Source organism: Notolepis coatsorum (genome assembly GCF_963971535.1).
Source record: "Notolepis coatsorum genome assembly, chromosome: 5".
Taxonomy (NCBI): domain Eukaryota; kingdom Metazoa; phylum Chordata; class Actinopteri; order Aulopiformes; family Paralepididae; genus Notolepis; species Notolepis coatsorum.
Genome location: NC_140169.1, coordinates 162,517,982 through 162,533,724, shown reverse-complemented (window position 1 = coordinate 162,533,724; position 15,743 = coordinate 162,517,982). Strand labels below are relative to the sequence as shown.

General features: G+C 41.9%; 1 protein-coding gene across 2 annotated transcripts in view; it reads left to right on the top strand.

The window, feature by feature from the left end:
• The window catches only part of ppig (peptidylprolyl isomerase G (cyclophilin G)), a 49,647-nt gene extending 42,901 nt beyond the window's left edge, over positions 1-6,746 (top strand). For both annotated transcript variants that reach the window (XM_084314564.1, XM_084314565.1), the window contains exon 13: positions 3,463-6,746. In XM_084314564.1, the coding sequence (XP_084170690.1) occupies positions 3,463-5,137 (1,675 nt within the window). In that variant the 3' untranslated portion in view covers positions 5,138-6,746. The remainder of the gene's footprint in view (positions 1-3,462) is intronic.
• The last annotated feature ends 8,997 nt before the right edge of the window (positions 6,747-15,743 follow it).

The following is a 15,743-nucleotide window of genomic DNA, read 5'->3' as shown; positions in this document are numbered from 1 at the left end:
ACACGCTATATTAAAAAATTCAAATGTATATGATCGGTATACATTATGCTTCATCATGCATGAAGGAAGGGGGGGGGGGGGGTCGTTTATAATTCCTTGATCGTCAGTAACGGCTTTATTTAGTATGGGTTGATATCTTCATCAGATGGATTGCCGTGAAATGAATAAACAATCGGGCTGAAAATAACGTTATATTCCTCTTACCGTTCGCCGATGAGACTGGAGAAAATTTTTCAATTATTTGACGTCGATCTGCTAGATCCATTTCCCGTTTGTATGACGCAATAAACACCGAAATCATATGGGTTATTGCGTTTTCGAAAGCGATCCGATGCACTAGAGTGTTTGTCTGGACCCACGTAACAAGATATTACTGCCCGAGGGATTTCCTCGATGCACCAGCGCCACTTCCGGTTTGGTGTGGAGTGTAACTCCCCCGATCATCCACCAGGCGGCGGTATTGAGGCATTGCAATATCAGACAGGGTGCAGCTGCAGTCCCGCAGGGAGGCTGGATGAATTATGAATGCCATGGCGAACATTTTTTATATTGATCCCAACAACGAATTGGTGTTCAACGCATGGCGGGCAATAACGAATTATCACGTTGTTGGCGTCCAATGTGTTAACAATTTCAGTGCCGGCCATTTAACATTGAAAACCCTGTTGAGTGCCAGCATCCACTTCAATGATGGCGTTAAAAATGCATAATTTATGTTTTAAATTATGGCTGTCTAATCTGCCTGTCACTTATCAATGACTTGTTTGCAGTCAACATTGTCGAAACGGATTGTTTTTTAATCTGTTCATATCCTTTTTATAGCATTTTGAAAAGCCCTCGTTTTCAAGGAAAATATAAAGATTCCGTGATAAAAGGCATTTACTGGAATATTCTAGAATACACAAACAGTGTAATTTTTTTGCCTATTTATGAATAGTTTTCAAATAAACGCTAGATTATCGATAGTATATGTGCATAGTATATGTGTACTTATGCACGCTATAGAGGCGGGCTGAAAAATCGATTCTCATTTCCTCATCAGCGATCACAGCCACACAGCCACATACACACATAGGGCAAACACTTATATCTCCGTGAAAACAGGTCTGATTATCCTAAGACTGGTAAAATAGATTCCTTACCTGAGATCAGATGTTATCCAAAAAGATTATTCCAATTACCCGCTGTGCCAATTCTCCCCTCCCCTGTCGGATTGTAGGGATGATAGAAGCCTTGTATCACCTCCGATACACAAGGAGGCAGCCTGTCACATCTTTTCACCTGCCAGCGCGGACTCTCATTGGCGAGGTGTAATGTGTGCGAGGCTCACACTACCCCCGCCATTTCCTGTCTGCTGTGCAGGCATCCCCCAACTGACCTGTAGGAGTCGCTGTTTACAACGTCCAGATTACCACCCATCGACTTCCACCCGCTAACTCTGCCAATTGAGTTAGTATGACGACTGGCCCAAGCCGGAGGCAATGCCGACAGCCGGAGTCGAACCCAGTGTCTCTTGCGTTGGTGACGAGCGCAATGTCCGCTGCGCCACCCAGACGCCGTTATAGAGAACATTTAAAAACAACAAAGTTGACCAAAGTGCTGCACAAGTCTCACAACATAAGATAAAATTTGTTATTATTATAAAAAAAAAAAAATCTAGAAGCTTCGAATTAAAATCGAATCTCTGCCCCGAAGCTTCGACGGCCAAAAACGGCCTACTAAACTCTCTCTCTCGGGTTTACAGGTAGGTAAAACCAAACAGAATAATACCCATTTTGCAAAAATGGAAACATCAACACAACTAAATTAAATCAACATAAATAACCCCATTTTGTGTATCTATCAGTCAAACTACATATTTAGATTCATTCATTTATACACACACACACACACATGTATCTATACATTTATATAATGTATTATTCTATATTATACTTCTATATAATCCAAACGTCCATTCGGAAAACGTATTATGAAATGAGACATTCGGGGAATGTCTGGTCCACCGTACTATTCTCCCTGTTGCGCATGTGATTCAGGAATGTAAACAAACACGTCACCGGCCATCTGGGAGGAGATCAAACTATGGGAGGTGGTTGGGCTCAAAAAGGGAGATAACATTTTTTACAATTTAAATATTGACAGCCCTATTTTTAATTTTTTTTTTATTGCATGTATGTTTGAGTTTAGAAATGAACATTTCAAAACTATCAGTACAGTAATCGCTATTTTCCTTGATAACCAAGCAAGTATGTGAATGTGAAACACTGATTTACCTTACCTTGCTACCTCTATCTTTTTTATGCTTGCTTATGCCTGTATTTTTTACTGTTGTGAAGCACTTTGAACTGCAACTTCTTTATGAAAAGTGCTATACAAATAAAGTAGTGCTGTCGGGCGATAAAAAATATTTATCTAATTAATCCCATTTTAATCTCATAACCATTTTAGGCCTGATATTCTATAATGCTATTTCAAATTGCATGTGTCCGGATGGCAGAATTCAGTACTGTATCTACAAAACCTTCTGTTTAATTATCTTCCATTTATTCATTTGCTTAGATTTTTCAGGTCTGGTCAATTTTAGCATGGTGTTATTCAGTCAAAGATAAAAAAAAATTGATATTCTCATTTGGTTCATCACAATTTACTCGAGCCTAGTAACGGACACAGTGTCTGACACTGGGAATACATTCCCTGAGATCCATAGATGTCCCTAGAATCAGATACCAAGAACATGCAAATGGACCATATTAAAAAAACTTCTGTAAATGTGTATTCTACGTTCTTATGGAATGAATGAGATAAAAAGAATATTTAAATAAAAAATAAAATTATTAGTTTTTAGTTAATTTTCATAACGCGATAATTTGCTGTGTAATTAATTAATCTAATTAACGCGATAAACTGAGAGCCCTAAAATAAAGTTATTATTATTAAGTAGACTGACATAATTTATGTATTATGTCGCAATCGCAATATTGTCCACAATAATCTCAATCTTTCACCAAATATTGCATCCCTACTACTAACCACTGTAGCTTGTACATTGAACGAGTTACATTTCCTGCTCTGAATGCAAATGAAAGGCCAATGATATTGCGTTTCAAAGCAGACCAATGTAATTGGACCTATCTGAAACCCTGCCCCCTTTTCCTGATCTTTCAATCACAACCATTGCTTCCCTCAGACAAACCCTCCTTTCACACTCGGGGGAAGATACGGTCATGATTGGAGGATCAAGAAAAGAGGGTGGAGCTTGAGATGGGTCAATTGACCCAGAGGCCATCAATAAACACACTCAATTGACTGTAAATTAGTTTGATGTAGTTAGCCATTTTATTTTACCCAATATATCACTTAACATTTAACATTTGTTTTTATTATGTTTAGCAGTCATATACTGAGGAAGGTGGACATTTCAGCATAGCTAAAAGTGATATTCTCCTCTCTGCGTTACAGGGGTGATATGTCGGATCTCAAGAACGAAGCTGGTAAACCTCCAAGAGGGGAGAGAAGGGTCTCTGAAACCAAGCACGATGTTGCTGAGGGTAAGAAAGACCGGAGAGGTCGGTCCCATAGATCTAAGAGCAAAGAGAAGGACGATTCCAAGAAGGAAGACAAGCGCAGCAAACACAAGTCCAAGAAGAAGGCCAAGTCCCGAAGCCGTAGCAAGAGCAGAGAGAAGACCGGAAGATCCAAGAGCAGAGAGAAGGCCGGAAGATCCAAGAGCAGAGAGAAGACCGGACGATCTAAGAGCAGAGAGAAGACCGGACGATCTAAGAGCAGAGAGAAGACCGGACGATCTAAGAGCAGAGAGAAGACCGGACGATCGAAGAGCAGAGAGAAGACCGGACGATCGAAGAGCAGAGAGAAGACCGGACGATCGAAGAGCAGAGAGAAGACCGGACGATCTAAGAGCAGAGACAAGTCTGGACGATCCAAGAGCATAGAGAAGACCCGACGATCGAAGAGCAGAGAGAAGACCGGACGATCTAATAGCAGAGACGAGTCTGGAAGATCCAAGAGCAGAGACAAGTCTGAAAGATCCAAGAGCAGAGAGAAGACCGGACGATCCAAGAGCAGAGACGAGTCTGGAAGATCCAAGAGCAGAGACAAGTCTGGAAGATCCAAGAGCAGAGAGAAGTCTGGAAGATCCAAGAGCAGAGACAAGACCGAAAGATCCAAGAGCAGAGACGAGACCGAAAGATCCAAGAGCAGAGACAAGACCGAAAGATCCAAGAGCAGAGACAAGTCTGGAAGATCCAAGAGCAGAGACAAGACCGAAAAATCTAAGAGCAGAGAGAAGACGGAAAGATCTAAGAGCAGAGAGAAGACCGGACGATCTAAGAGCAGAGAGAGGGATCAGAAAAACAAGGGTGATGACAGGAGAGGCCGCTCCAGAAGCAAAGACAAGAACGGCACGAAGGGAAAAGATAATAAAGAGTCAGAATCCGACCAAAGCAAAGAAAGGAAGAAGCCTTCTGAGTCTGACAGAAAACACAGAGATGATGCTAAAGGCAGAAACGGTGAGAGGCGCAGGACAAAGTCGCAGAGTCGGGAAAGCAACGCCGGAAAGGACAGGCACAGGTCCCGGAGCAGGAACAGGGACGGCAACGCCGCAAAAGACCGGCAACGGTCCAACAGCAGGGGCAGGGACAGGGGTAGACGCGCTTCGTCGAGAGACAGGGGACGGGACAGAGGGAGGGCCAGGGAGCGCAGCAGGAGTCTGGACAGACGGCACCATGGCGAGAGGGACGAGAGGAGGCGAGGGTCGTCCAGGAACCGGGACCGGACACGGAGTCCAGACAGGAACAAGGCCAGGGACTCTCACCGGGGCAAACGCTCCAGGAGTAAGAGCAACCATAGGGACCACAGCAAAGACTCTCATAGAAGGAATAAAGATGATTCTTCTCAGCGGAGGAGGTCCAGGAGTCGACGCAGCAGCAGCTCTAGGAGCGACCGAGAGGACAAGAGGAAGGGTCGAAGGAGTCCCGGTTCCAAGAAGAGTCCACAGAGGGAGTCCTCCCCCAAAGACAAATCAAGAAGTCCAACTCGGAACCGCAACACGAAAGGCAAAGACAGAAACCACAGCAAGAGGAATAAGTCCAGCTCCAGCTCTGATGATAGTGATTAAGACCATTAACTGTCCTCTTGATCTGAAGTCGTCACTAGATCCCTTTTTGGAAGTGTGCGGTTTTGATTTTAAATACCTTGGTCAATGATATCTTGGCTTTACTATAGATCCAATTCTAGAGAATTTGTAAACATAAAAATTTCATAAGATTTCACTGCAGCAGAGAACCATTTGTTTAATTTACTTTCACTTTCACTTTTTTTTTTTTAACTGTCATTTTATAAATGTTATTTAATGTCATGTATCTTAATCGGTTTGAGGGGTTAAAGATGCAGTAAAGACCGATTTTTTTTTCTCAATTCTTGGCACGTAAGACCGGGCAAGAATGTGGATCCAAGTGCAGGGGGGCAGTTGAAGAGTATAACGTAAGCAGCAGGCAGGATAACAAGAGTATCAAGTGGGAATCAGTTCACTGACTACTCCAAGAGCAGACGACACAAACTAGGGATGGGCAAATCACAAAATTGCTATTCGATAGTCACTTGGAACTATTTGAATTGGAACTATTTGAATAGTAATCGATAACGGGTAACACCAGTGGACCAGGCAAGCGTTCGTAAGGGGGACAAAAGCATTCATTCCGAAAGTTACATCACTGACGCTTGAAATGGTAAACGTACTACAGTGTAGCATCCCTGGTCTCTTTTTCTTCATCTTTCTTTTCTGTTCTCCTGGCTAGCTAGTGAGCTGTACCCAGCATGCCGTTCAGCGGTGTAACCGTTAATAGGGTCCCCTCTCGGTGCACTACACGGTGTAGGTGCCTGTAAAAACACTACACGGTATAGGTGCCGGTAAAAACAAGGGTTTTTTTTTTTTTTTTTTAGACTAAACTATATTTGCGTAAACTATTTGATTTTTTAAATATATATAATTTAAAGAATATTCCAATATCAATGCCCATCCCTACACAAACCGACTTGACAGCTAAGCATAGACTTTGATTCCAAGGAGGTAAAATCGAGGAGAAATCACAGTGACACAGTATAGTGCCATATCATCGGCGTATCGCACGTGCACAGTTGCAATTTGACCACATTTCCATTCAATTTGCTCCCCCAGACACTCCACCAGTGCAGTCTGAGCTTGCACCATACCCCCCCTCCCATCTCCCACGGGATGGCTGACTGTTGACATCTCCTCGAGTCCCGGGGGTCGGACATAAATACAACAGGGGAGGTGATGAGATTAGACTGCATGTGGGGGGAGACACGAGGACACCTACAGGAGCTGAGTGGAAACGCCAGGGGGAGAGACGCTAGGGAGGAGAGAGAGGGAGACGGGGTAGCGGAGGACGTACAGCAGGTGTCTCACTTTCAACATGCTAGTGATTCTAGTACAACGGTTGCTATGGATATGCGTTGCGTTCTTCTTGTTATTTCTCACATGCAATCCCCCCCCCCCCCCCCGATTGTCCTGTTTGAAATATGTGGATCCACCATTATTCCTGTAGTGTTTTTTTTCTTTTTGTAAAATGCTTTTGAGATACCTATGTTTTGCTTTTCAAATGGAAACGGATGAATAATGCTGTAGGTAGTGTGGAATAAGTTTGTATGGATTCTTATTTGTGTAAGATTTGTTTTTACTTCAAAAGTGCCCCAGAGATTGTGGAAAGAATGAATAAAAACAAACTTACTGTAAAGTTGTGGAATATTCTTTTGTAATTTATTCTATAACGTGGATGGTCGCTACCAGGGTGTCCTGGACGTTATCAAAGACTTTAGTAACAAACGACTAATGAGTAACTTTCAGTGACGACAAGTCTTTCCCTGGGTAACGTTATAAATGTTAAATGGATGCATTTATAAATTTATGTAGCAGCTTTTATCCAAAGTGCTTTCCAATTTGTTGCTCACATTTTGCCCATTCACTCACACCGACGGCGGAGGCAACCATGCAAGGTGCCAACCTGCTCATCGGGAGCAATTAGGGGTTAAGTGTCTTGCTCAAGGACACTTCGACACACTGAGCGGGAATCGAACTAGGAACCTCCAGATTTTCCAGACTTCTCTACCTTCCGAGCCACTGTCGCCCCCTGTAGTATCCTAAAAGTATTACTTCCACTGCTCATGCTAAATTCCTTAAAAGGTTTAGATTAAAATTAATTGTCGTCATACAGCACAAGTACAGTACAACGAAGAGACGTTTACCTGTCGGAGCAAAGCATGGTGCAGCAGAAGAGAAACGTCATGCTAGCACACCTGGTGGGGACTTTAGGAACTTGTTTGAATATATTTTAGTTTTCTAACTTTTTAGATTAGATTCAAATGTATCGTCATTATATTAACACTTTGACTGCCGGAAAATGCTTAAAAGCGTCATTCCCGGCCATGCTCAAGTTGCCGGAGGACGCTTTACAGCGTCCTTATATCAATATTTCAAAAATCTGCGATCGGATTCATATTTCCCCTCCGCTGGCCTGAGATCCACCAGGAGGACCCACTGAGCTCTCTGGTGGTTCAGGAGCGCCATCTGGTGGCCGATCGGCGCAATCGCCAAACAGGATGTGCTATGGAGGTTGTGCTGGTCGGCCGTATTACTTCCGGGCACTCTGTTTGGCTACCGGGACTCTATCTCGACACAATACATAGCGATCGATTGCCAATAACGCGATAAACAACATGATTTGGACATATATACTATTATACAAGCTGGAAATGGACCCGATATTTCTACATACCGTAATAGGTAAATGACTGTTCCACGCTCATCGCCCAACGGCGCGAGGAGGATACGGTAAGATTCAGCGTTATTTTTGATCGTATTCCATATAAACTGTTATGATGAACATATCACCCACACTAGATTAATGATATAACGCTGCCCACGGAATTATAAACGATCCCCCGCCCATCCGGTCATCATCGGATCATACGTAGATCATTCTAGAAGTACGTCCAATTGAAATTTTTTATATCGCCCCGATTGCCATCAAACTATTTCATCATCAATATAATGCATTTGGGGCTATATATCACGTTCTGGAGAAAGCTGCAGAAAGAGATGAAAACATACTTATACATTAGACCATACTTTACTATGAATATGTGAATGAAAAAGTTTAACGTTGCTACACAATGAACAATACATATAGGACTTTGAATGGGCCCTAATAATGGCAATGTAGCAATAGCATTTAAAAAGTTATAGCCCTGCAAAGAAGGGGAATTTCTCCATAGACAAATAGCGCTGGCAATCCAGTCATTTTCCGGATTTCTGGCCGGCACCCATAGTGTTAAAGAGAAATTCACCAAATATTACCAAAATGTTTCTAAACGAAATTTGCTTACCCCACCTTGAATATGACCTTCACTTATATGGAATGTGATAGGAAATGTCCATGTGTTTTTGCTCATGAGAATGATATTGGATGCATGCAGAACCAGCCCCAGCATTACGTGTCTGTTTATCCATTTCTTATAGTAATATACAATGTACAGGTGATTTAAACTGGGTATGAAATATATAAAGTAATAGACTAGTTCTAATCAGATGTATCTACAGAGTTGTATTATATGCACAGTGATACAGGTATAAAGACACTGGTACTAAGTCATTACTACAGATATATTACTACAAGTATATCATGTCTTTTCACTTTTCCACTCCAATCTGGAACATGTTATGTTTCTTAAAAAGAAACTGGTCTAAATGTGACTTTATTTATCTTCCCTCGTATTAAACATGCTGTTTCTGGTTGCTATAGCAATATATATCATTTAAAATTAGTTATTTCCTATCTTGACCCCCCCCACACACACAGACGTCTACAAACAGCAGAGTTCCTGGCTCTAGAAAGCAGATGATTCATTATTATTTAAAGCTCATTTACATTTAGTCATTTAACTGAATGCTTTTATCCAAAGCGACTTACAAGTTGTGTACAAGTCGGCAGGAAGGTACAACTCTGGCAGCTAAGGGTATAAGTATGATTATTCGTCAAACTGTTGAACTTGAGTGCTACAGTCTTGAGTGCATAGTAGTACTATAGTCATAATTTAGCATAGTAGGTAGTAATATAGACATATTAGCAGTATAGACATATTAGCATAGTAGGTGGTAGTATAGACCTATTAGCATAGTAGGTAGTACTATAGGCATATTAGCATAGTAGGTGGTAGTATAGACATCAGCATAGTAAGTAGTAGTATAGACGGGTAGTAATATAGAGATATTAGCATAGGTAGTATAGACATATTAGCATAGTAGGTAGTAGATATAGTAGTTAGTAATATAGAGATAGTAGGTAGTATAAGCATATTTTTTTATGCTCTGCGAAGCTCATTTAGTGATAGGTTGTTGAATGAATGAATGAATGTTGATGCCTCAATGCTCTACTGCTGCGGTAACATCTTTTAACGAACACCGTTAGCACTGTGTCGAGAGGCTCTCCTACTGTGTTGTGTATCCTGTATTGTATCATGTAATTGTTACTTCCATGTTTGTATATTTGTATTCGCTGTGGTGGCAAACAGTGGCGGCTCTGCCACTAGGGGCGCAAGGGCGCCGACCCACCTGCTGTTTAATCAGAGAAGAAGAAAATAAAACTTTTTAGTTTTTTGTTTTATAGCCCTATAAATAATATAAACATGTTTAAAATGAATAATATTTACTCATTTTAAGTGTTTGTATTTCCAATGCACAATATAACGTTATTATCTAAAATAAAAAAACACTCGTTTTCCTGAGCAGGAAGTGACTTTTTTATTTTTATTTTTTCGTATTTCTCGGCCCGGGCTAGACGCGATAGCGCTCTGAGTGCGCGTCACAGTTTGATCGCTGTATCCGTCACAGCCAATCAGTGCATAACGCGTTGTGCGTTGAAATATGACTATTATGTTGGAATCCGGGCGCGATTTGAAGCGGTCTAGCCAGTAGCGTCAAGAATTTCTGTAGCCGCATTTCGCGGAGACGCTCTCTGATTGGCCGACGCCAGTATTTTTTTCCGTAGCAGAATTTCACAGAGACTATCTCTGATTGGCCGAATCCAATTTCTAATGTTCCAATTCTAGCTTCCTAGGTTGGTCCGTTGGTGAGAGATAGTTGTGTTGTTGTGTTGTTGTGAGATGCAGGCAGCAGAGCGTGCCGTGACTGCAAGTTCTTTAGACGGTTAAGCTTAGGCACTCTTTCAAAGTTGGTTAAGGTTAGAGTTTGTCTTAGAGCATGGCGATAGAACGCCAGGTAGTTTGCAGTCTGTTCGACGCGGAAAAATGGACAAAGAAATGTACTTGTGTTGTGCTAACAAGCTAACACTTGGCTAACAAGCTATATGGCGGATGCAGTCTGGAGACAGTGGACAGTGGTCTGGAATACATCAACAGTGGATTATACACGTTTATCAAGCTCTCCTGCCCTGGACGTTTCAACTAAACAGTGAGTCTCTCTCTCTCTCGCTCTCTCTCTCTCGCTATACACAGCTGTCTCCGCGAAATGCGGCTACGGAAAAAAGTATTGACTGTGCTTGCTGAGACGATAATTAATAGGCTAGCGATTCAAAACGCGCTGCTGTGTTGTGAACTATAACATTAATTTAGCTGCTGCTGATGCATAATGAATGAATGGTGAGTTGTTTAAAATGACAACATACATGTGTTAATTATTTGATTTGATTGATCCGAGAGACGGAGAGAGATTGCTCCAGAGCATCTCAGAGCATTACATCTTCAACTCGACCTATTAACGTGAACTGCGACCCACAAGGCACCAGCGCCAGCGGCCGCCACTGTACTACTACCTACACAGTAAATTTCGCAGTTTGAGTAAAATGTACTCAGCTAAATTTACTGTGTAGTACCTACTATGCTAATGTCTATATTAATATCTACTATGCTAATATGGTATGGTTTATTTCTTAATCCGAGGGGAAACATGGTTTGCCACCAGTGGCGGCCGCTGGCGCTGGTGCCTTGTGGGTCGCAGTTCACGTTAATAGGTCGAGTTGAAAATGTAATGCTCTGAGATGCTCTGGAGCAATCTCTCTCTGTCTCTCGGATCAATCAAATCAAATAATTAACACATGTATGTTGTCATTTTAAACAACTCACCATTCATTCATTATGCATCAGCAGCAGCTAAATTAATGTTATAGTTCACAACACAGCAGCGCGTTTTGAATCGCTAGCCTATTAATTATCGTCTCAGCAAGCACAGTCAATACTTTTTTCCGTAGCCGCATTTCGCGGAGACAGCTGTGTATAGCGAGAGAGAGAGAGAGAGAGAGACTCACTGTTTAGTTGAAACGTCCAGGGCAGGAGAGCTTGATAAACGTGTATAATCTACTGTTGATGTATTCCAGACCACTGTCCACTGTCTCCAGACTGCATCCGCCATATAGCTTGTTAGCCACTGTTAGCTTGTTAGCACAACACAAGTACATTTCTTTGTCCATTTTTCCACGTCGAACAGACTGCAAACTACCTGGCGTTCTATCGCCATGCTCTAAGACAAACTCTAACCTTAACCAACTTTGAAAGAGTGCCTAAGCTTAACCGTCTAAAGAACTTGCAGTCACGGCACGCTCTGCTGCCTGCATCTCACAACAACACAACAACACAACTATCTCTCACCAACGGACCAACCTAGGAAGCTAGAATTGGAACATTAGAAATTGGATTCGGCCAATCAGAGATCGTCTCTGTGAAATTCTGCTACGGAAAAAAATACTGGCGTCGGCCAATCAGAGAGCGTCTCCGCGAAATGCGGCTACAGAAATTCTTGACGCTACTGGCTAGACCGCTTCAAATCGCGCCCGGATTCCAACATAATAGTCATATTTCAACGCACAACGCGTTATGCACTGATTGGCTGTGACGGATACAGCGATCAAACTGTGACGCGCACTCAGAGCGCTATCGCGTCTAGCCCGGGCCGAGAAATACGAAAAGAAAATAAAAAAAACGTCACTTCCTGCTCAGGAAAACGAGTGTTTTTTTTATTTTAGATAATAACGTTATATTGTGCATTGGAAATACAAACATACTTAAAATGAGTAAATATTATTCATTTTAAACATGTTTATATTATTTATAGGGCTATAAAACAAAAAACTAAAGTTTTATTTTCTTCTTCTCTGATTAAACAGCAGGTGGGTCGGCGCCCTTGCGCCCCTAGTGGCAGAGCCGCCACTGTAGTAGTATAGACATATTAACATAGTAGGTAGTAGTATAGACATAGTAGGTAGTAGTATAGACATTAACATAGTAAGTAGTAGTATAGACATAATAGCATAGTAGGTAGTAATATGGGCATAGATTACTTGGTAGCAAAGTGCATAATAGTAAAAGACAGTATGAGGGTTTGTAGTTTTTTTTCTTCTTCATTTAAGATAATTTAATGCTTGTGTCCCCCTTGTGACATCAAAACGAGCAAGAATTCTGAACGGCTTGTTCATTTGAAGACTTCAAACTCTGCCCAAAGAGTGTCTGTGATCTTTCCCCAGAACTTAAACATTTCAGACGTCAAATCCAAACAAAAACTTGACAACGCCCATTTGTATAATAATATGTCCCCTTTTAAATGCATCATCTTCTTTGTCCTTTCCAGCAGGTCTTATGATAGGCTACTCCGGTGTTGTGTGGATTTTTATGTGGTCGGCTCAGTGATTCCCAAGATTCCAAATGAGCTTAAAACATTCATCCAGCCACTTCAAACTCAATAGAGGCCTAGCACGGAATGTTTGCATATTTCTCCTTCTTCCAAGATGGCTGCCAGTAACCATTGGTAACCACTTTCAAGAGAAAATGTGTGATTGCTGTGCAGTGGCAAAGTAGGTCAAACATTGGGAAAGCATGATATTACTGTTCCACTGGGACTCGTTTACAAGATCCAGCAGGGGCGTCATTTTGGTATGGCAAGGTATGGCACTTTTTTTTTTTTTTTTTTTATAATTTTTTTTATGTTGATTTAGAATTCGAATGTCAACATTATGAACGAAGCTTCGAACTATTGGGTACAGACTAACTGAAATAACTGAAAAAAAAGGAAAATGGACATAGGGACGTTTTTTAATCAAAGGGCAGCAGAGACAAGTGATACAGGGACACGGGTAAGGTCTGGCTTAGTGATTATAATAGTGCAGTTCAGCATTCAGTAACTCATACTTTTTGTGAATGTGTTTTTGATACTACATTCTGTTGAACACACACCTCAAAACCGTACCTAAGGAAAATTCGCTCAATTGCAAGAAAAGTAATAGACAGTTATGATAGTGTGATGTGAATGGGCCGAAGTGATGACGTCACGAGCAGGGACTCAAGTGGCTCATTATTGAACACAGGTGTTGCTGATTGTGTGCGGGATGAGACGCTGAGACTGTTTGATAAGCCAGTGGGACTCAGAGATCGAGGTTGGAGCACGCACGCAGTAACCAGACTCTGTTAGGGCCCGGGGGGTGGGGTCGATCGTGGAGAGTTATCAGCCGGCGATGAAGAGAAGTTAGATAGCCGTCCATAGTTCCCGGTAGCGAGAGGAGGGGAGGCTTACCCTCCTGGAGATAGGTAGGGACGGGACATAGAGGGTCTGAGTTACATCGCTCCCAAAATACTTTATACTTGGCTCGTCCTTGCGGACACCGAGTACGTTACCAGGTGACAAACCCAACTGTATCCTGGAGGACCACCGTGTGCCGGAACATTCGTCCGGAGAGTTGGACGGGGTCCAAAGCGTCGACCCTCGGGGGGGGTCGCGCCGTGCGCCGAGTTAAGTCCACTGTTACCCACATTTGCACTTAGTATAGGATTTTGTATTACAGTCTATTTTTATAACTGTGTAGGCCTACTGTATATATATATATTGTATATGGGATATTGTGTATTTTCTAGTTACCTTAGCTGTATGATATCGTGCCCTTAATTAACCTGCATATTCGACTAGTCCTTTTATATGCCCTATTTATTATATAGCCCAGGCTGGTATATGTTGTATAGATATTGTGTGACCCATTGAAGGGGAACAGGGGAACCAAGAGGGAGGGGTAATTCGGACCTGGGGGGGTCTGCTATAATTAGTGTGTACAATTGATCCATTATCTACCAGTGCCTATTTGGGAGTGTGATTAGCGGGCCGTGTGTGTGATTAGGCATCTCCTTTGTATAACGTGCCGTGCCTCCTAAAGAGGGTGTTTTGACGTGGGTTACTGTAATAGGACGTATGCATGTTCATAATTGCGTGCCTCATATAAGAGGGTGACTGAGTTACGGTTGCAGACTACCTTTACGGGGTCCGATTAGTCCCCCAATTAGAGACCCCTAGTACCTGTATGAATTACTTAGGTGTTGTAATAAAGTGTCTTATTAGACGTGAGGCCGTACCAAGCGAGAGAGGTGGCGGAGGATTTACAGCGAGAGTGTGGGCTGATAGCGGTAGGCGATGCCCTAGATATTCACATGGACCAGAGCTGGTCGGATAAAGTGTGTGTGTGACTATTGTTGTGCATTGTGTATGTACCGTACCTCGTTCAAACTAAGGGTTGTTGCCCATATATAAAGTGTGCTGTGAGATGTGCTCCACCTAGAGGTGAAGGGTTTACCTATAGATGTGATAGTGCTGTAGTGCTGTAATGTATAGAGTGATTAACTTAGAGGTGATATAAATTTACCTAGGGGACGTCTGTCTATACCTGCTGCATTCTCTGGTTCTGTTAAACCCTGCATGTCACAGAAGGGAAAGGTGTATCGGCTTCATGGCTCATAGGTTTTAATTAATAGCTCATATCATTATTTAGCATAGGACTTAAATGAAATAAAGTTGGTATTCCTTGTAAACCCGGTTGTGAAGTTGGTTATTTCAGGCATCTGGATAAATAGCAGTTTCCCTGCTAAGTAGCAGTTTCTCCTGCTACTGGTATAACTCTCGTATTTATTACAATATTACATTCTGCATAATTCGTATGCAAAATATTGTGGTTCCCTGCTTTAGTCTGTTGAGACATTTCTATACTAAAAATGCTTGTGTAGTCCTGTGTCATACCTAAATGTCATATAACTGAATTGTATAGAAACAACTCACCAAAAGTGACTATTGCACAACTGATTTGACAAAAGAAATCCAAAAATCCCCTTCACCCCCCCCCCCCCCCCCCCCTCCTCGCCATACCTTGTCTTTTACTGAAATGACACCACTGAGATCCAGTAATAATATCAAATGATTACGTTTCATTGTTTTGCACATAGCAACTGTTGTCTCTTCCAACATGGAGTACAGATCAGGACATTCTAAAACAGTCCATGAAAGGCCTCTATTATTAAGTGGGCAAATTTGTCGGCACAAACTCATTGAAAATATTTGTCTGTGACCGGTTTAGGCTTGTGGGCACTTTGCACCTTACCTCAAAGTTTTGTACCTCATTTTCTGCACTGTACCTCACTGTTTACACATTTTTACTCACTGTACCTAGGTTGTACTAGATTGTATATTGTACTGTATATTGTATATTCCTCTTTACTTACTTTTTTTTTTACTGTATGAAGCACACTCTCAGAGGCTCATACAGAACCAAGCATTTCACCGTAAAGTATGTGTATTCTATTGTGATAATTAATAAACAAACTTGAAACTTGAACCACGTATTCTACACACCATACCAATCTACGTGTATCATAAGATTTGGCAA